Source organism: Toxorhynchites rutilus, chromosome 1 (genome assembly GCF_029784135.1).
Source record: "Toxorhynchites rutilus septentrionalis strain SRP chromosome 1, ASM2978413v1, whole genome shotgun sequence".
Classification (NCBI taxonomy): Eukaryota; Metazoa; Arthropoda; class Insecta; order Diptera; family Culicidae; genus Toxorhynchites; species Toxorhynchites rutilus.
In genome coordinates, this window is record NC_073744.1 from 62,756,072 (window position 1) to 62,779,471 (window position 23,400).

General features: G+C 41.2%; 1 protein-coding gene across 1 annotated transcript in view; it reads right to left on the reverse strand.

Annotated features, from left to right (window-relative positions):
• Positions 1 to 7,416: 7,416 nt before the first annotated feature.
• LOC129761891 (uncharacterized) overlaps positions 7,417 to 23,400 on the reverse strand; it is a 37,247-nt gene continuing 21,263 nt past the window's right edge. Inside the window, exon 3 of the mRNA XM_055759721.1 lies at positions 7,417 to 8,486. Coding sequence (XP_055615696.1) covers positions 8,194 to 8,486 — 293 coding nt within the window. The 3' untranslated portion in view covers positions 7,417 to 8,193. The remainder of the gene's footprint in view (positions 8,487 to 23,400) is intronic.

Below are 23,400 nucleotides of genomic sequence, written 5' to 3' on the forward strand. Positions count from 1 at the left end.
AGGAAGGCACTGTGAAGGGCAAGTTGAATGTCGGAGGAAATCGATATACTTTGTCCTTCGGAAACGCATTGTTCGTAAGGAATCTGAAGTACAATCTGCTATCGCTGCTGAGACTTATGAAAGCGGGAGTGCACGTCGAATTCAAGCCTGATCGTGCAATATTGACAAAAGATGACGAAACCATCGGTGTTGCGACGTTGAAGGGTAATCTCTTTTACTTGCGGATGAATAGTTTACCCAATGGATCGGCTTTAGCGGCCGATAGCAACGCGGAGCTGCAGCTTTGGCATAAGCGTTATGGTCATCTTAGTTACAAGAATTTGCTCAAGCTGAAGAATTCCAAAATGGTGAATGGACTGGACGATGTCCAAGGCGATTCCGAATTTTGTAATGCATGCGTTGAAGCCAATATGGTAAGGCAACCGTTCAACGGCACGAGACCCCAGACACGAAGACCACTGGAGCGTGTACACACGGATGTGTGTGGGCAAATCACCCCAGCAACAACGGATAGTTATCGTTATTTTGTATCGTTCGTGGACGATTACACGCATTTCGGAGTTGTTTACCTGCTAAAGAGAAAGGATCAAGTTCACGATTATTTCAAGGTTTACGAAGCGATGGTGACGGCTAAATTCGGAACGAAAATAGCAAACCTGCGGTGTGATCTTGGACGCGAGTATTTCTCAAAGGAGCAGCTGGCCTACTACGAGAAGAAGGGAATTCAAGTAGAGTCTACGGTGGGATACTCACCTCAACAAAATGGTGTGGCGGAACGTTTCAACCGCACCATTGTCGAAAAGATGAGAGCAATGCTGTTGGAGTCGAATGCACCAAAATATCTCTGGGGAGAAGCGGTCCTGAATGCAGTGTATATTACCAATCGAAGCCCAACTGAAGCGATTAGAGGTAACCAAACGCCTGCGGAACGGTGGCATGGAGAGAAGCCAGATGTCACTAAGCTGAGAGTGTTCGGATGTCAAGCGTTTTCCTGGATACCCAAGCAGAAAAGAGGTAAACTGGATCCAACCGGACGAAAGTGCGTTATGGTCGGATACGTACCAACAGGATATCGTCTCTGGGATCAGGAATCGCGAAAAATATTTGTGGCTCGCGATGTCCGATGCAACGAAGCAGCATTTCCATTCAAAGGCGAAGGCGTCGATTCTGGATTGATTATTCCGGAGGAGGTATCACCAATTCCCGAGCAAGAGAGAGAAATCGAAAGACAACAGAAAATTGTGAACACGACTATGGACGCTCATGATGATGTTCGAGAAGGCGGCTCCAATGCTGAAAAGGAAGAAGTCGACAAGGAAGGCGCAACAGCACTCTCGCCACAATCAGGAAGGAACGAACCTAGTGCTGATGTTCCGAGGTCTAGTGGTCGAGAGTGCAAGAGACCAGGTTGGTTTTCCGATTATATTCCATTTAGAGCCCTTTCTGCTGGTGTAAATTCCCTACAGGTTCCGGAATGTTACTCTGATGTTGAAGATCATCCGAACGAGCGTGAATGGAGGCAAGCAATCCAAGACGAACTGATGGCGCTACGCAAAAACCAAACTTGGACCGTGGTTAAACGCCCTGCTGACGTTCAACCCGTACCGTGCAAATGGGTGTTCAACGTGAAGACGGATGCTGATGGTCGGCCTATACGCTACAAGGCTAGGTTGGTAGCGAAGGGTTACGCACAAAAGAGACACATTGATTTCGAGGAAACATTTGCACCTGTGGCGCGGTTGACTACAATTCGGACTTTGCTGGCATTAGCAACGACGAACAAAATGATGATTCACCAGCTAGATGTCAAGACGGCTTTTCTGAATGGTATTCTCACAGAGAAGGTATACATGCGGTGTCCAGAAGGGGTAGAGCAGCGTTCTGATGAAGTTTGCTTGCTGCATCGATCGCTTTACGGTCTGAAGCAATCACCTAGGTGTTGGAACAGCCGTTTCAACGAGTTCCTGATTACCTTTGGATTCACGCGATCAAAGCACGATTATTGCTTGTATGTTCGAGCTCGTGGGGACAGTAAGATATACATCGTGGTATATGTAGATGACCTTCTGATTGCTGCTGGGAATGAAGACGATATAGAACGTGTGAAGATATGAAGATATGAAGATATGAAGCAGCTACACCACTTTCTTGGAATCAAGATCAACAGGGATCTGGGTCGTGGAACGACGAGGCTGTCTCAGACAGGACAGATCGATAAAATACTTTCGCGTTTCGCCATGGAAAACTGCAATCCTGTTGATACGCCTGCCGAATCAAGACTGCAGTTGAAGCGGGAAGATACAAAATGTGCACACCCTTACCGTGAGCTCATCGGTAGCTTAATGTATATCATGATGGGTTCACGACCGGACATATGTTTCATCGTTGGATATTTGGCAAGGTTCCAGGACGCTGCTGGAGATGAGCATTGGAAACATACAAAACGAGTCCTACGATATCTACAAGCAACGAAGCAATTGGGATTAGTTTACCGAAGGAAGCGACAGTATCTGCCTACGTTGATGCAGACTTTGCAAGTGATGAATCAGACCGCAAGTGTGTTTCCGGATTTTTGCTGAAGGTTCACGGGAACATTGTTGCCTGGTCATCAAAGAAACAGCCTACAGTAGCGATGTCTTCTACTGAAGCAGAGTACATTGCCATGAGTTCCTGCGTAAGTGAGACGATCTGGTTGACTGGTTTGATTTCCGACCTCCAACAAGATGGACTACTGTTTCCGGTACCGATTTATGAAGACAACCAAGGAGCGATTGCGATGGCTGAACGAGAAGAAACAAGGCGAGTCAAACACATTGACGTTAAATATCATTTTATCCGGAATGCAGTTGCTGATAATAAGATTAAGATAATATACATCCCAACCCAGAAGCAACTAGCAGACATTCTCACGAAGTCGCTACCCAACCTAACTTTCAATGCTTTAAGAAGTAAGCTAGGATTAGAAGGAAACAACTGAGAGGGGGTGTTGAAAACCTTGGTAGGCTATGATTTCCAGTTAGTTTCCTAGGTTTGTTTCATATAAGTTTCATAGCAACAACGGTTACTATGCATGATGTAAATAACAACTGCATAACAACCACTAGGGTATAAAAGAACCGTAGTCAATAGGTTAAGCATCAGTATTGTTAAATAAAGCCACCAGTGTATAACGCTGTTATCAACAATAACATATGAGGACACGACTTCAAATATCATTTAAGTGACAAACTATCGTCATGTCATTTACCCACGGGAACACCGTGACCTAAGCCATTTCACGTCATTCACCGCGCGGAATAAAGGGAAAACTATAGACGAGTTTCATGTCAACTCGTCTTAGGAGTTGGCAACACCATCTCATATAGCAGTGAAACGTTGTGGGTGTAAAGAAATGGGTCATTTAAGCAACTTTGCATACTTGAAATCTTCAAAAAATAATTTGCCTTCTTTTGAAAAGGATCGAAAATGTTTTCTTAATTTGAACGATTCGTAACTTTCGTCTTTATGAGCTTGTGAGTGAGGGGTGCGTGTATGTGTGGAAATGCGTATGTATACGTGTGAGTATCATCACTCCTTGCAATCCTCGTACCTTAAAACGCATGGAAACGGAATTAACGAATCGTTCGTTCTGATAGTCGCATAGGATTTTGTACTTCTGGTACCATTTGCGATTAAATACGCCTCTAATTTTCTCCAAACTTTTAAAAATCGTCTAGAAGAAACAACTGACCGTATCAATATGAAACGTTCACAGATGTTTAAGGAATACACTATGCCAAAATTTTGCCTGCAAACATGAGAACTACGATACTTGCAGAATTACAGTGAATTTTGTAAAGGACTATACAAATCCTGTTTTTGGAATCGATGCAACAAATTTAAATAATTTTTTGACGTAGGGCTACGTCTAACCGGAAGATATAGGGGGTGAAATGGAAATCTAGGCACTGAACAAGTAGGAAAAAATGCAAGATTTGGAACGCTTATAACTCGAGCATTTCTCAATAGATCGCAAAGATTTTTGCATCAATTGATAGGAAATATATCTACGCGTCTATCATAACGAATAACATTTCAGTTTTCTTGAGATAAATAATTGAATAATTGTGAAATATCAAGCATTGTTCAAATTCACTATGTGCCCATTTTTTATTGGTCCATTTTGTGCTCCTCAAATCGTACCGACCAAAACGGGCAACCAGAGCAGGAGCGAAATACAATGAAGCACGATTGGAAAGGAGAAAGAAAAAAAATGAACGAAACATTGGTCGCAGTCTCACACATGCGTAATTCTCGAGCCAGTCAGTCAGCATAAAAATCCCCGCTCCGCTGCCGTAACGATCATTCTCATCCAAACCGTACACCACATCGTTTCGCATCACATCACATCAACAAACCAACACAAGCAGCCATGGTTGGACATGGCAAAGGAGGAAAAGTGAAGGGAAAGACAAAATCCCGCTCGAACCGTGTTGGTCTGCAATTTCCCGTAGGTGTATTCGACAATTGCTCCGCAAGGGTAGCTAGGCCGAACGCGTTAGTACCGTTATATAGTTTCGGCCGCCGAAGTGATCGAGTTGGGTGGCAAAACTGCTCGCGACGATAAGAAAAACCCGCATTCAGAACAGACCACATTCGGTTCGGTGGACATCAAGACAACAACAGGCAATTGCAGCGAGTGTCAAACGCAATCGCAAAACGGCAGCAGGTAGAAGAAGGAAAAAGTTTGTTTATACAGACTGATTTGGTGGCAAAACCAGCCACCGTACAATACGCAATACGCTTTTCAGGGCCATTAAACCTTTCAAAGAAGAGTTATTAAAAGTTTTTCACAACACCAATGAATTTTAAATTGACATAATATGACATATAATATAAACTGATTTATTTTGTTTATGCTTGTTCTTGAACTTATTGGTGGTTGGGGTCTTTTAAATTGATCATTCAGTTTTCACAAACCCATGCATGGTTCCCGAATTAAAAGTGGCTTCAAATTACACCACATTGTATGCAGGATGGCATTAACGAATTTTCTCGGTAGCAAGAACTGCTTTCTTTGGTTGATAACTGATGTTGAAAATTGACTGACGTTACATCTGCATTGTATAGAAAAATAACTAAGGAGCAACATGATGAGCTATGTATTTCCTGCTGCTCTGTTCTTATTTTAAAGGACTTTAATCCGAAGGTCATCCGTCCGTGTATTTACTGTTGGTTTTTCAGAACGCTTATAGCTCGTTTATTTCTCGACAGATCGTAGAGTTCGTCTCCAAAACCTCAGTTCTTTTTCATTTTTGTTTACTTTGTTTGCGGAGACTACAAATCTTACAATGCATTCGTCTCCGAAACCACAGTTTAAGGTACGGTAATGTGCTCAATAGTGAAATATGTGACAGTATATGAGCTGATGACCACCTATACATTCCCTATCACAGCCATCATTTTGATTGTACGATATGTGCATACTCCGAAAGATGCCCGGCGTTGAACATTCAATAAGTACAAAGCCTTCAGAAAAAAAATCAAGAATCAAGTTTGTAAAAAAAAACGCAAAAACACAACACCAAAGGTTCTTTTCAGAACCCCAACATGTTCATAAAGAGTAAACAGTAAACTAATCCATTTGTCAGGTAGATAGGTAGGTATTCACGTAGGAGAAGAAAATAAAACAATATGTTTAAAATATATATTTAGCAAAAGCTGTCCCCTTTGTATAGTCCTACGTCACTCCGGTTATGTCCCCGACATTACCCACTCGTCTTTTTTTCGTCAAAGTAACAAATTATCCTTATGCAGAATTTATTGGAGTTTGGATATGGAATTCTCCCGATATTGTTGTCCACTACACCTACACACAAATGACTTTCTTCAAAAATTCATAACTTTTGAACTACTAAACCGATTCAGATGATCCGCATATCAAATTAAAGCCAATCACCTGGTCTGAAAAATACTATACATGCAGAAAATTTGAATTCTGCCCTCGTTATTATTGGTTGTATTAATTTTTTTTATTGTTTTCATGGTCTCGGGACCAAAGGCGCTATAGTTTTTTATATTTTTTCTGGAAAGCTGAGAATTTTTCACATAACATATCTCGAAACCAGGGAGGCGTTTTTTTTCGTTTTTGAGTTATGATTTTTCAAAGTTACCCGATGGTCCAAAAAAGCATTTTCCCCTTTTTCCCAAAAATAACTTTCTTCAAAAATTTATTACTTTTGAACTACTGAACCGATTCAGATGATCGACATATCAAATTAAAGCCTACTAACTATTTTTTTTTTTGAAAAAATAACACATTTGCCAATTAATTAGATTATAATCACATACATCTAGTCTAATCGCATAGAAATGTTGAACAACAACTGAAAACTTGTTAACTTTGAAAAATCATAACTTAAAAACGAAAAATAACACCTCTCTGGTATTCGGATATATTATGTGAAAAAACCTCAGCTTTCAAGGAAAAATATTAAATGTAGGAAATATGGTGCCCTTGGCCCCGGTCGTGGCTTGGCCCTTGGCCCCGAAACGATGTAAGCTATAAAAAAAACAAATATAATCAATAATTACGAAAACAAAATCCATTTTCATTCAGAGTGGAATATTTTTCCAAACAAGACTAGACTTATTGGCTTTAATTTGATATGTCGATCATCTGAATCGGTCCAGTAGATTAAAAGTTATGATTTTTTGTAGTGAAAAAATGGGAAAAAATGTTTTTTTTGGACCATCGGCTAACTTTGAAAAATTCATAACTCAAAAACGAAAACAAAACGCTTCCCTGGTTTCGAGATATGTTGTGTGAAAAATCCTTAGCTTTCCAGAAAAAATATAAAAAACTATAGCGTCTTTGGTCCCGAGACTATGAAAGCAATAAAAAACAAATACAATCAATAATAACGAGAGCAGAATTCTGCAGGTATAGTATTTTCAGTATTTTTCAAAAAAGATGATTGGCTTCAATTTGATATGTCGATCTTCTGAATCGGTGTAGTAGTTCAAAAGTTATGAATTTTTGAAAAAAGTCATTTTTGGAAAAAGAGGAAAAAGTTGATTTTTCGGACAACCTTAAAATGGAAATTGTCACCCTTACGAAAAAATAGAAAAAATACGAGTTTAATGTTTTGCGATAAGGAACAAAACTACCAATTTTCACGAAAATTTGAGAACCACTATATCGGTTTAGCATGGAATGGCTGTTTGAAAAAAATAGACTGAACGCTAGACAGTAACAAGTTCAGTCGATTTAAATTCCGACGGGGATCCTTTTATGTGCATCTATTCACACGCATTTGGTCGTATGAACTATCATCCTATTATTTCTGGATTGCGATCTAAACCAGAATGAATTACATATAGAACAGCTTCAATTGTGTCGGTTTTTGTTCGCATCAAAGCAAAGTCATTGGAAAGTAGATATTTATTGAAATTATGATTTATTACGCACTAGAACTATTACTGTTATTTGAGTTAATTTCAATTCTTTTGCATTCAAGTGATGATATGTTCTATAAAAAATTACGTTCTGTTCTCATCTATTCTATTGCAATTTATTTTTTTCTGTATAGAGTAGTTGTGCATGAATTATCAGGAAAAATGTTATTCTTTTAAGGTTGAGGGAAAAATAAAGTATGCCCGATCTTACAAACTACAGTAGACGAAATATGAATAAACTACGCTTTCCTATCCATAAACCCATCATTTTAACATGATTACATACTTGCGAATCGCACTCTTTACGTTTACTAATATATATTTTTGTAGAAACAAGCAGCCTCGCATGTTCGTGCGGAATGTTTTGATTTGTATAAGTATCGAAAAACAGTTTTAGCTGATTACAATATGAATTGCCTTGTCATTAATTTCACAATGGAAAAAGCGGCGACTATAAATATCGAGATTCTCTAATACTAGCAATTTGAACATTTGCGAATTCCCTATCCTAAGACAGTTGTAGAAAACAGTTTCCAATAAGATCTAGAGTTCTGTTTGCTATATTAAGGTGCATTGATAATTTTTCTTCAAGGCGTCATGGAGAATTTGGTTCTTTTTAAGGCAAAATATTTTCGCTGCTTTTTTGGTTTTAGCACATTTAAGTGAATCACACCATATTGGGAGCTTACTTCTACTTAAATCGGTGATTAGTTTATATAGTGCAAAATGTATATTCCTTAACTAGGGCTATGTGCCTCAATAGTAACTGAGCGGCTCCCTTACTATTGAAGGCAAGAATGAGAGAAACAGCAAAGGAATGGATAAGATCAGAGCAACAGCGCTGCTACAACGCCGGAAGTCATGCTCATCCTCTTCGTAACCAAGTTCCTTATCGCAGAGACAAAGCTTGTGGGTATTGGTGTTGTTGAGCATACTGCTGGTCATGAATGTCTTGCTCGTTACCAGCGTTGTAGTTTTGGTAATATTCTCGAAAGTACACACCATTCCGATGTCACATTGCATGGAGTTCTGACAAATATGACGGTGACCTTGAATGAGAGAAAAAGGGTATATAAATTTCACATTTAAATACAGTTCGGGTAATTCATTTATGATTTTATTGAATCGAAATCGACCAAGAAGGTTATCGGCGACTTGAACAGTGTCATAAATGCAGCACGGATAACACAAACTGAACAGAACGACAGCACTGGCGATCCATTCACTCTTTCTTCTTCTTCTTCTTTTTGGCTTGAGGAGGATTTAAACCATTCAGTTCATTCGCCTCTAGGCATTCACTCTTTTTCATTATCATATCATTTCGATAAACAGGTGGATCGAAACCTACGACAGTTTCCAAAAGCATGCTATTATTTTTTATTTTAGGTCTGTCGCAGACATGCCGCAGCGGTTCGATAATGTGATGTGAATGAGACTCATACAGGCAGAACATAAGGGATTCTTCATAGCCAAGCTGGTTGTGTGTTCGCTATCTGTGGTGAGCTTGAAACTCATGACCATCATTATTATGACATTAATATTATAGATGAAACGGATATCCGATAACAAGCCGCTATCAGACAAATATTTGCTATCCGGCCGGATACTGAATATGTATAAGTAGAAGGGTATGTGCCTAGGGCCCTGAAAAGAGCCGTTTGTTACATTGATTGGAATTTTTCAAACAGGTTGTAAGAATTGTAGTGGTAGAAAAATTCCTAAACCAATAGGCAAAGAAGAAAGATCTGGAGAAGAGAATTTAACTTCCCTTCCACAAACATTTGTATATCTTAAGAAGACATGTACGGGGAACATTAGATTGAGGTCACGATTCGATAAGATATCACAAACTGGTATGAATAAGTGTACCTCCCAAACCTCTAAATTGGCAATCAGTTAAGTTCTTTCATAGCAAAATTCTCTGCATGACAAAACATCGAGTTCTACATCATGATATCCTTGATCATGTTAGTAGCAATACATGCCCGAAGGAGATGCGCAGTTAGCGCGGAGCGATTGAACATCAACATGAACAACATTCTAATTCTCTCAGAAACAAGCTCACGTCGAACGTGTATCACATCAAATTGCATCACGGAAAAAACGCTGTAGAAATTCGCCTAGTAGACCGATCCTTTTGAAAATTTTAGACAGTAAAATAAAAACTATTAAACAACTTTTGGCATTTTCTTTTTATTCATACTTCGAGCCCAAGCCCGTATGCTCGCACCTTTCTCTTTACCCCGTCCAAAAGGTTCTGTACAACGTCAGGTTGTAGTTTTTTTTGAACAGAAATCCATTTTCTCTTCAAGTCCGCCTCCGATTTGACAACTTTTGGGTTCTTCCGGAAGGCCTGCTTCATAATCGCCCAATATTTCTCTATTGGGCGAAGCTCCGGCGCGTTGGGCGGGTTCATTCCCTTTGGCACGAAGGTGACCCCGTTGGCTTCGTACCACTCCAACACGTCCTTTGAATAGTGGCACGAAGCGAGATCCGGCCAGAAGATTGTTGGGCCCTCGTGCTGCTTCAATAGTGGTAGTAAGCGCTTCTGTAGGCACTCCTTAAGGTAAACCTGCCCGTTTACCGTGCCGGTCATCACGAAGGGGGCGCTCCGCTTTCCGCAAGAGCAGATCGCTTGCCACACCATGTACTTTTTGGCAAACTTGGATAGTTTCTGCTTGCGAATCTCCTCCTGAACGCTGAATTTGTCCTCTGCGGAGAAGAACAACAGGCCCGGCAGCTGACGAAAGTCCGCTTTGACGTAGGTTTCGTCGTCCATTACCAGGCAATGCGGCTTCGTCAGCATTTCGGTGTACAGCTTCCGGGCTCGCGTCTTCTCCACCATGTGTTGCCTTTCGTCGCGGTTAGAAGCCTTCTGAACCTTGTATGTACGCAGGCCCTCCCGCTGCTTGGTCCGCTGGACGAATGAACTTGACAAATTCAGCTTATTGGCGACATCCCGGACCGAACTTCTCGGATCACGTCTAAACTGCTTAACTACGCGCTTGTGATCTTTTTCACTGACGGAGCATCCATTTTTGCCGTTCTTCACCTTCCGATGGTTAGGTTCTCGAAGTATCGTTTTAGTACTCTGCTGACCGTGGATTGGACGATTCCCAGCATCTTACCGATGTCCCGATGTGACAACTCCGAATTCTCGAAATGAGTGCACAGGATTAATTCACGACGCTCTTTTTCGTTCGACGACATTTTTCCAAATTTACGAAAAATTGACAGTGAAGCATGGCCAACGTGATCTATACACTCTTATCTGATTATCTGATTATAAGCTGAATATATAATTCCTAAAAATTAAATTTCTACAGTGTTTTTTCCGTGATGCAATTTGATGTGACACACCCTTTAATAGTGTAGAGGAATAGTAGTGACTAATAAAAATCATACTGTTGGGATTTAACTCACAATGCACAATACCATTTTCAAAACCTGTCTACCAGTATCCGCGTTGACGGTATTGAGCTTCGTTTACTAGTTTAGGAGAGCGTCAAAGAATAAGAGTCCCCGCAGACTGCAGACTATTTTGCGGTCGATAGTTTGATAGTTTGAAATTTAATCGTGTACATGTCACATGTTTATTATTTCTATAATTAGCACATTACACAGTTGCCATTTTTCGGCGTTAGAGTATTCCCTTCTATACTATTGCATATGGGACACATTTACACAGTAGCCATTTAGGTGTAAGAGTCTTCCTTCTGTTCTTCCATTATCCAGTTAGACCGGACAGCGGAGACAGTTGATTGATCATTGTTGAGTTATTTATAGAACAGCAGCCCGATGTGTCTTGCAGAGCAGAGCAGTTGTATGGATGAATCGATCTTATTTCGACCGTGGATCGATCTCCATCGCTGATGATTGTTGCGTGGACGTTGTTATTCAGTAACAACACAAAGATGGTCAATGAGGGCCCTGAGTTTTGAATTCACGATCGATCGCTTACTAAGCGAACGCGCAACCAATGTGGCTACGGTACCCCCGTGATTGTGGTTGACGTGCTGGCAATATTCAAATTGCTAGATCGTTAAATGTTATTTTTTTCAGTGCCTTGTCCAGTATTTCTGAATTTAGCATGATTGACATTTCTAATTTTTCTCGATATATTACTTATGTGTTTTGAATTTGTCCCTGATGATTCGTTCTGTTGGCATTGGACGATCTTTAATCAGTCCATCGCCAGAGGGAATTTCATCGCCACTAGCAATGGTGCGCAATGCAGTTATCTATTATCGGAACGCTCCTAGGTTGTAGCCTTTTTCGGGAACTTCCAGAGCAAACTGATGTTAGAAGCATTTAAAAAATAGTATCCGCTTTGAAACATCGAGAGTTCTTCGATTTTCCAATTATCATCAATGAATGTTTATGAGTACCAGAAAAATTGTAACATGAATACTATTCGGTTTTTGTCAGCTTTGATCCATATGACACCTTTTTTCCTCCAAATGAGTTAACATTTATCTGATAATCATTTTGAAAAATAAGGCCGATTCGTTGCAATTATATGCCTGCTCAATGCTCAAATCATAAATCTTCAGATAATTGAAAAAATTGTTTTTTGAAATTATCAATTGCACAAACTTTAAAATTAAGACAAGAATCGCTGAACTTAAACGACACAGATACTATCAACCATCACAGCCGTATACAGCGAATTCTAGCTTCCTGTATTTTCCTTTAAAGTTTGGCGATACAACGGTAAGCCGTTGTGCGTCTTCATTTTCGTCGCGAAAATACGTTCCGCATAAACTATACGAATCTACCTCGAAAACCCGACTACGCGAAAATCCACCAGTTTTGTAGTACTGTACTCGGTTTGAAACGAGAAGAAGTGACCCTCATTTAGTGCAGCAAAACACTCGGGTGCGCTTTTGTGAAAGTCACTAGTCCAGAACTAACGCAAAAAGTTTGTGAGGAGCACGATTATAAGCACGAAATGTTTATCGATGAAAAAAGTATGTGCTGCGAATCACGATGGAGGATGGAGCGGTTGTGGTCTAACTGTTCAATCTATCGGAACGAATGACAGACGCAAAAATAGCTGAATTTCTCAGCCGATACGGAGAGGTGACCTCAATACAGGAGCAAATATGTGACTTAGACCTTTACTTCCTGTGAATTTACACGGATTTTTTTTTTTGTCAGAAAAGATAAACAAACCTATCGTACTCTTATTTTTTTTTTTTATAAATTCGTTTATTTTTACAGGCTCAGTTACATAAGTTTAAAGGAGCCGAAATCTAAAATATATTTTTAAAACTATATATATGAACAATTTTCTTAAATCTATGGTTAGTAATGTGGGAAACCGATTACTCGCGGTGGACTCGAGATTAGAAGGGTGACATATTTTTCTCAGGAAAAGGATGGGGTATAAGGAAATTATTACAATGTTGATAATCACACACACTCAATTCTTAAATCTATTCGTACATCTGTTGTGAATTTACATTTCATTCTCCTGTTTATAGCAAGCGGACCAATTACTCACAAAGGAAGAAATGGAGGGTAAAAGGATATAAGGATAATCACACACGAACATCGATAGATTTAAGGAAAACATATATTTGGGACATGTAATCAAGGTCTAACCGAGCTAACACATCTCTCACCGGCACATTGGGCTGCCTTCCTCTAGCCCGAAGGGAGTTCTCTAAATTCGATCTGGCAACAAGATACACCTCACACGACCAAACAACGTGTTCGATGTCGTGGTAACCTCGGCCACAAACGCAGATATTGCTGCCGGCCAGATTGAAACGAATGAGTAGCGCGTCTAACGAACAGTGATTGGACATGAATCGGGAGAAGGTGCGAATAAAGTCCCGACTCAAGTCCAGACTTTTGAACCACGGTTTGAGGCTAACCTTAGGGATAATCGAGTGAAGCCACCGGCCCAATTCATCTTCGTTCCATTTGCGTTGCCAGTTAGCGATGGTATTTTTACGAACTAAAGAGTAAAATTCATTAAAGGCCATTTGACGCTGATAAATATCGCCTTCAATCGCACCTACCTTTGCTAATGAGTCAGCCCTCTCATTACCCGGAATTGAGCAATGAGAAGGGACCCACACAAAGGTAATGACATAACAGCGTCTGGATAAAGCACTCAAAATTTCTCGTATTCTCTCAAGGAAGTACGGCGAGTGCTTTTCCGGCCTCACTGAACGGATAGCTTCGACGGAGCTAAGACTATCCGTTACAATGTAATAGTGTTCAACAGGTCGTGAGGCGACGCTGTCCAGCGCCCAGTGTATCGCTGCCAATTCAGCAATATACACTGAGCAAGGAAACTGAAGACTATGGGAGGTGCTGAAAATTTTGTTGAACACTCCAAATCCTGTGAACTCGTTTATAGTGGACCCATCAGTAAAGTACATATTATCACAATTGATACCCCCATACTTTGCATCGAAGATCGTTGGAGCGATCCTCGATCGTTGATAATCTGAATATTCATGGATATCTTGCTTCATGGACAGATCAAAATGTACAGAGAGAGAGTACTCATGGTATGCGTTGAGGGCATACATCCCAACGCAATACGGAGACAAAGATACTGAATTCATATTATTCATATATTAACATGAACATTAACATATTATTCAATAGAGGCGGCAGACCCCGAGAGTGTAATTTGTCTGTCAAAACCTCTATTGAAACAGAATCAAAGGCCCCCTTTATGTCCAAGAATACCGAAGCCATTTGTTTTTTTTACGTCGTAAGCCATTTGAATTTCTGAAGAAAGCAACGCAAGACAATCATTCGTCCCCTTGCCCCTGCGGAACCCATATTGTGTATCTGAGAGTAGGCCATTCGTTTCAACCCATCGATCAGAGCGAAACAAGATGATTTTCTCCAACAATTTCCGTATACAAGACAGCATTGCTATTGGGCGGTACGAATTGAAGTCGGACGCGGGTTTTCCGGGTTTTTGAATAGCTATAACTCGTACTTGTCTCCAATCATCTGGAACAATATTATGCTCCAGAAACCGATTGAATAAATTCAACACGCGATGTTTCGCCACATCAGGGAGGTTTTTCAGCAAGTTGAACTTAATTCTATCCGATCCCGGAGCAGAATTGATACATGAAAGGAGAGCAAGAGAGAATTCTACCATCGAAAACTCGGAATCAAGATCGCACCTATCTTGTGGTATATCTCGAACAATTTTTTGCACAGGAGCGGAATCAGGACAAACCTTCCGTGCAAAATTAAAAATCCATCGATGTGAATATTCTTCGCTTTCATTTGTTGAAGAGCGATTTCTCATGTTTCGAGCCACTTTCCATAATTTTTTCATTGACGTTTCTCGTGACAAACCTCCCACGAAATTTCGCCAATAAGCACGTTTTTTCCCTTTGATCAAGTTTTTAAATTGATTTTCAAGGTCCAAATACGATTGAAAATTTTCAATGGTTCCACGTTTCCGAAAAGCTTTGAATGCGTTCCATTTATCCTGATAAAGCTTGGAACATTGGCTATCCCACCATGGATTGGGAGGCCTTCGACGAATAGTGGAGCCTGGGATGGGTTTCGTTTGAGCGCGAACCGCGCTGTCATAGATCAAACGAGAAAGGAAGTTATACTCCTCCAATGGAGGTAAACCATCTCTGGAATTGATGGCTAGAGCTATCGCGTCCGCATATTTTTTCCAGTCAATGTGTCTTGTGAGGTCATATGCCATGTTTATAGATTCAGGAGAATTCGACCCAATCGTGATGGAAATTTTGATTGGCAAGTGATCACTACCGTTGGGGTCCTGGATTACATTCCACTTGCAATCTAACGATAGTGAATTCGAGCAAAGCGAGAGGTCAAGAGCACTTGGGTTAGCAGGAGGTTTAGGTACACGTGTTGTTTCCCCAGTGTTCAAAAGTGTCATATTGAAGCTGTTACAAAGATCATACATCAACAGTGAACGATTGTCGTCGTACTGTTCCCCCCAGGCAGTTCCGTGAGAGTTGAAGTCTCCCAAGATCAATCGTGGCTCAGGAAGGAGTGAGCACATGTCAAAAAGTTGCTTGCGGCTAACCGCAGCTCTCGAAGGCCAATACAAGCTGACAATACAGAGGTCTTTTCCTCTGATGTTTGCATGACAAGCAACAGCTTCAATCCCTCCAATAAGTGGAAGGTCAATTCGAAAAAATTAGTAGCACTTATTGATCCCCAATAGCTCCCCTCCGTATCTGTCATCACGGTCCAAGCGTATAATATTAAAATCGTGGAAAGAGAGATTATCTCGCGAAGAAAGCCAAGTTTCGGACAGAGCAAAAACATCACAATTGAACTTATGAATTAAAAATTTTAATGTATCCAATTTAGGGATAAGACTACGACAATTCCACTGTAAAACAGTGATATCTCCGACCTCTCTATTTGAATTAGACATCAAGAGAGATAATCATTGCAAGGAGGGGCCATGTTTGCATCAATTGTTGCAAAATTGTCTTTAATACTGGAAGCATTGATATGACAATGGTTCTGATGGAGTCGGAAAGATTAAAGCATGTGAAGATTTGAGCCACAAGGTCAGTCAACTTTATAAATCCCGATTGGGAAGTTGAACTTGACGGTAAAATAGGGACAGTTGGGGTTTTTGATGTCCCTTCGAGTGCTGGGTCGTTCGAAGGTGAATTATTCCCACGGAAGCCAGGAGGAACCTGATTTTGCTTGTCCGCATTTTTGCGCCTGGGATTCCCTTGGAAGATGTACGGTGTGCCCTCGTTAGCTGTATCCGCTTCCATTTCGTCAACTGGCAGCGAAGCGAGGACATTGTTTGCGGTTAAAGGTTGTTGCTGTTGGGCCAATGGAGAAGCGCCCTTTAAAATTTCCGCAAAAGTGCGCTTCGAGCGTTCCTTTAAAGAGCGCTTCTGCTTCTCCCAGCGACTCTTGTAAGTTTCACAAGCCGAGAGCACGTGCGGAGTTCCTCCGCAATATGGACACTTTTGCACAATGGCACTGCAGGATTTGTCCACATGTTGCTCTCCGCAAGTGGCACAGCGCTCCTTGTTGGCGCAGTAAGCTGCTGTGTGACCAACTGACTTGCACTTCAGGCAAGTCATGGGCTTTGGCACGAAGAGTCGCAGCGGTAGCCTCAATTTGTCCACCAGAACGTAGTCAGGGAGGGCGGAGCCAGCAAAAGTGACTCTAAACGAGTCGGACGGCGTAAATTTGGATTCTTTCCCTTCCTGGGAGACTTTGCCGAGTTGTCGGCATTCTAAGATTTTAACCTTAATCAAAGGCAGCTTTTTAAATCTGCCATCTCCTTCCATAATTGATTTGCACGTCAGACCCGTTTCGGTTATCACCCCCGAGATTTCTACGTCATGGGAAGGCACGTAGACACGATTTTCCAGGGTAAACCTCTGGTCGACGACAATACCGTCTTTCCGATCAGCCACGACAACACGCAGTTTGGTCGGTCTAACCTTCGAAATTTCTGTCACGGAGGAGTATCTTGCCAGATCTTTCATGATCTGAATAACATTAAGTGCTTTTCCGTTTGGCTTAGGCCTGAAGAAAACAACCCACGGACCAGTTCCAGGTGCATCTTCAGGATAGACCTTGACACGTGGAGAGAAGACAACAGGAGGAGAAGGAGATGACGAGGATTGAAGGGGATCGGGGACAACAGGATGGGGAGGCGAAATCTGAGCTGGGGTAGGAGCGAGGGGGGTTGGAGAGGAGATATTTGCAGGTTTTTTAGAGGGGGGCTTGCTAGAGTTAGTAGACTCGTCCCCGGACGAAACATCCTCTGATGTAGGAACACGTTTAAGTGTCTTCGCTGTTCCTTTATTAGTTTTTTTCAACCAGAGGGGAGTCATCATCAGAGATCTCCATATCTGGAGATCCTCCCCCTCCTTCTGCCATTCTGTAATTGGTACTTATATTCTAATATTTTGTTTTTAATAATAATAATAATAATAAAAAAATAAAAAAATAACAAATCTTATATCTTATTTATTTCTATTCACCACAATGCACCCCAGTGCTGATGAACTGGCAACCGCTGCTTGCTTCTCAATCGGAGCGCTTGAGCGCTCGGCACTATCACACACCACTAAGAAGTGATGCTCTCCTTCACATTGCTGTAAGTGAGCAGCGAATCGCGCTGGTATTGTGTGCGTGCAACTGACCAACGATGTCCGACTTCGATTGCGATGGCGACAAATCGGCGAAAACTGAAAGCCGGCTGGCCTTGCCAGGCTTTGATGATTCTGCTTTTCTCACTAATTCCGAGTTCACACTGCGTTTTACGATATCTCGAACAGTTCGAAAACACCCGGGCGATAAAAAAAATAACAGCCAACGGTAAGCGAAAACAATGCTTTAACGGAGACGCTCACAGCACATGACCCGTTACTCGAAGCTTATGCCGAAGAATGTACTCTTATTTTGTTCCGTACTAATTTGAGTTCTTTTATGTTCAACGCTATTTTAACGTAATCATTCAACCTCGTCGCATGCATCGTTAACCACTGCACTGGAATACTATCGAGTATCATTATCCGAGCTCCGATTTGGCATCTAATTCTGTGATTTTGTGTTGGTTCCAAGTTGACCAAATCGAGACAATGGAAATAAACAACATCTGCTAATTTTCGGCAAACAGTATCATCCACCAACACAGTAATGCAACTTGTTAATAAGGAGCATAACAAAGCGATACATGAACATAAAAAAAATAACCCAGAGTTCACTACACCAGTACCAAGCGTCGACATTCAGGACAGGTTTCACGTAAGCGTCGTCATTTGCAAGAAGGGGAAGATACCAGCGCTAACAATGAAACCAATTTTATTAAATATGCGGATGGAGCGAAAGAAATAGATGCTGACGTTGTTGTGCCGATAGCTATCTCGCAACGAGACCAAAAATTCTATTTATATCTGTCTGGTTTTTCTCCTCAAGCAACAGTGGATGAAATTTCACAACTCGTGAAAAAGAATTTGAGCTGATGAGACTGTGGACGTAGCGAAGCTGTTTCCAAAAGGTAGAAATCTTTGTGAACTCACCTTTGTTTCGTTCAAAGTCGGCATTAGTTTGTCCCTCAAGGATCTGGCCCTTCAAAGTTCTTCGTGGCAGAAAGGAACAGTTTTCCGAGAATTCGACTATGACCAACCAGCGAGGAATAATTTTCGTGCACAATCCGTTTCGACCAAAGATTCATAGGGCCGAAATGATTTCATTAGGACGTGAATCTGAGCAGATCCGAAATATCGAAGCGATCATAACAAACAATCACACATCCGACATCCGAGCCCCTCGACCACTAACGATTTATTACCGAAACGTCAGAGGACTACGGACCAAAAAAACGATCTTTTCATTGCTCTCTCTGCCTGTGACTACGACGTCGTTGTTTTTACTGAGACCTGGCTGAAAGATGGTATACTTGACTCGGAACTAACTACTTGGTATACTCTCTATCGCTGTGATCGTAGTTCTGCTACCATCCAATATAGCAGAGGTGGTGGAGTGCCGATAGCCGTCAAAACCGAATTAAAGAGCACTGCTACAGTCGTGGAAGGCGATGCGGTGGAACAAACCGATGTCTGCATTGAAATGTAGGATGGAAATTTCTTTGTATGTGCCGTGTACTTACCTCCTAATACTGACCTTTCGCTTTACGAGATGCATACAACTGGCATTCAGCAACTGACTTCGTCAGCTAAAGAGCAAGACAAAATAATTGTTTTAGGAGACTGCAATTTGCTGGTAGTACGACGAAATTACTCGACTTGGTCTTCACAAATAACTACGCTCGTGCAGATGTTTTCGAACCGCCAAACCCGATAATGAAGATGGACAGGCATCATAAGCCGTTCGTCGTAAAGTTGGAAGTAAAGTTTGAATTTGACAAGAACCATCCGTGGTGGAACGCGGACCTTCGAAATCTCCGAAATCGGCTTCGCAAGCTTAGGAAAAGAATTTTCAAATGTAGGAACGAGTTACGAAAACCAGAAATGCATGAAATAGAGGCGCAATACAACTTTTTGAATGCACAATGTTTTCGTGATTATATTCATCGCGTCGAAGATAGTGTGAAACAAAACCCGAAATATTTTTGGAAATTTATAAACGACCGGAAAATGATAAAAGGAATACCACAAAACGTACGATACCGGGGAATCACCGCCGATACGTCAAAAGAATCTGCAGATATGTTCTCGTCTTTCTTTCAAAGTGTGTCAAGTAACAACTCACCACCTTTGTCTGAAACCTACCTGAACAGTATTCCGCAATATGATGTCAACGTACACCGATCATACCTAACGAATCGTATGCTCACCGTTAACATTGGATCGGAAAGATCAGAACAATTTTCGAACCTGTCAGGCGTGCCACAAGGGAGCAATCTGGGCCCCTTGCTATTCTCAATTTTCATTAACGAGCTTTCTATCGTATTACCACCTGGCTGCCGATTGTTCTACGCTGATGACGTCAAAATTTACATGGTCATCCGAAGCTTTGAGGACTGCCACGCTCTACAACAGCTGCTGGATCATTTCACCGAATGGTGTACACGGAACATGCTAACGCTAAGCATTCACAAATGTAATGTTATTACGTATCACCGCAAGCTCAATCCGATAACATTTGATTATTCAATTGACGGACAGTCTCTCGATCGTGTTCCTAAAGTTCGTGATCTTGGCGTCATCCTAGACTCATAATTTACCTTCAGATTGCACTACAACTACATGATTTCTAGAGCCAACCGGCAACTGGGATTTATGTTTAAAATATCCCGAGAATTTAATGACCCGCTTTGCCTCCGATCTCTATACTCTCAAGTATGGTGCCCATATCAATCAACGTGGATTGCTAGGATCGAATCAATACAACGGAAATTTGTAAGACATGCCCTTCGTCGTCTTCCGTGGCGGGATCCTATGAACCTTCCCCGATACGAAGATCGATGCAGATTACTGGGATTGCAGACATTACAGCAGAGAAGGAGCATTGCTCAAGCATTGACCCACCTAATTGCTAGGGCAAATCAACATTTACGCCCCTGAACGATTGCTTCGCCAACGGAATTTCCTGCTGCTTGAGCCCCGGAACACTCTATACGGACTACATGACCCAGTGCGCTCCATGTCCGCTAGCTTCAATGAATTATTCGTCTATTTTGATTTTGTCTCTACTGCGTCTGCATTTAACCACCGACTCCAGGAACTGAATAGGTATCACTGACAACGAGGACTGCCATGGACAAGTGCTCAGTTTCCACTCAGTTATTTTGTTTTTTTATGACTTGACTTCAGTTTATGCTCACTGTTAATTTTTTTTACTTTTAGTGGCTTATATGTTGTGTTCAAAATGTACTGTTTGTTTATATATATTGTTTGTAAGTTATGTAAAAGATGTGGGGTTTTATGCCTTCCCTTGTCTGGCTTTTCCCCATCACATATTTAATATTTCATTAGGACAGTAAAAAGTCAGATGAATATAGAAATAAATAAAGAAAAAAAAAGCATTTTGTCCGATATGCTCTAAGGCGCCTAAACTGGAGGGATAGGACGATCCTGCCATCTTATGAAAGCCGATGCATGTTGATAGACCTACCGACACTATCAAGCAGACGAATACTCCTTCAGCGTATGCTCATATTTGATGTTCTGACAAACCACGTCGATTGTGTTGACATACTTGGGAAATTACGCTTCAACATTCCTCTTCGAGTGACGCATCAAGTGGATTTTATCCGTCGTTCAAACCATCGCACCTTATATGGGATGAATAATCCTCTGGACATCTGCTGCAATCGCTTCAACGAGGTTTCAGATTTTTTTGACTTTGGAAAGTCCAAAAATTTTGTTTAAAATTAGAATTAACTGATAAGTTATGTCTGTGCGTTACTTTTTTATAGCGAAGATGAATAAATAATAATAAAAAGTATTCCTCCAAGAAGTGGAGAACGAGCATCTCGTACTACCCGGCTATAACGTAGTGTGTAATGTGGATCACACGAGAAGGGGAACAGCAATAGCGCTGAAAGAGAACATTCAATTCACCAATGTGGAGAAAAATCTGGACCGACCCCTTATCGCACTAAAAGTACATGGTACGATACTCTGAATGTGTGGTAAACCTAATGTTTACCTCACCTTCGGGGTCAGATCGCATATTATCCTCGGCACAACACCGAGCACGTGGTTCTAGCCCACGATTTCAATTGCGTGCTACGGCCATGCGACGCAACACACAACAACACAAGTCCAGCTCTACAAGCGACTGTACATCAACTCTCACTGTACCCTAAAATAAAAATGGTCACCCTACTGAAAAAATTAAAAAGTACGTGTCTAATGATTTGCGATATAGAACAAAACTACCACTTTTCACGAAAATTTGAGAACCACTATATCGGTTTGACATGGAATGACTGTATAGATAGATAAGATATAGGTCAGAAGACCATTTTTTAAGATATAATCCCAATAAAAGCCTTACACGATTCGTTCAACGTTTGACTCCAATAGTGGACTCAAATATATTACTCAATGGATCGACAAATGTTGTGACGAATGTACTGCTACATGGTGAAGTGAAGGTTCGATCCAATGCATTCGGTCCAAACAATCTGCGAGTATTTGGATCGAATGTTTTTTTTATTTCTGTTCACCATCAAAAACGTTTGGAAATTGAATGACGATGCGAGTATTGAAATTGCTCCCGTGGCAATTATACTGAAATCAAGCTGTAAATCAAGAAGAACATATTTTGCCGCATATTTTGAATTTTACGAAATGATTTTATAGTTCCTTCATCTACAACTTGTAAACAAACCAATCTGTCGAAGATAGATTCGGACGAATTATGTAGCGGTGTGTCGAATGCCATGTCAAATTGAGCGAATGACAAAAATCTTTTGACTAGTCCCACTCACGTTGGAAGGTAATCCACAACGAACGGATTACCTTCCAACGCGAATATTCGACGCTCGACATTGGAGGTTCGTAGTTCGTCAATCGACTACACGGTGCATCGAACCATCGAGCGTTCAATATTCGGGGGTGTTCGTAGGATCGTGTGGCGCCGGCTTTACGAAATACTGTTGCACATGTTGCACGAAAAAACTACTTTTCTAACAAATTTTTTGGAAAAGAAAAAAAATTATAGGAGGTTGTGTTCAAGACACAACCGCATTGTTGACGTAGAACTACGCTGTAGTTTAACTGCGGATATTATTTTGTAATGCTACGAAAATTAGCTGTCATCCTTTGTGGAGAGTTTTGCTACCGTAATGCTTTATTAGTGAGCTGACGATAGCCTAGCTTCATGGTTCCCCACACAATTGTGTAGCTCAAAGCATTAATGCAATGGCGTCAGTTTGATGCAATGATTGCAATGCCAGAGACATCAGCGAGTGAGTAATTTGGTCGCGTCTACAGCTCAGTCCGAAACGTAGACATGTGATGGCGCAAAAAGAACAAGCGATGTTCATTGTTTCGTCTCTAGAAAGATACTGAAAGTTTGCATTTCCTTCCTTTCCTTTTTAAATTAAAGAGACTTAAAACTTGTGACTGTTCGTGGAGGTGAACGTGTGAGACACACGAAATTAGCGCGTTTTAGTTCGCGAATTTTGATGAATCTCCGTCGGGAAAAAGCTAAGCGTGGGGTTGCGTGAACTTTCACCGCTTCACGCCTCACTTACACCGCCACAACTGGGTACACGGCCCTCAAGCACCCGCCACCAGATGTTTGGCATGGGCGACAAATATTAAGATAGGTCCGAAAATGGGAATTCGGACCTGTACCTGGGATCATGAGGGTAATGACCGGGTCGAGAGGTTGACGACCCAACTTGAAAAGGTATAAAGAGGACTCCAAAAGAAACCTTTGGACTGGACGGTCGAGTTTTGAAGAGAAAAAAAGAAGTTTCGCATGTGAAAAAGCGGATTGTTCGCGCGAATAAAATAGTTTGAAAAACCG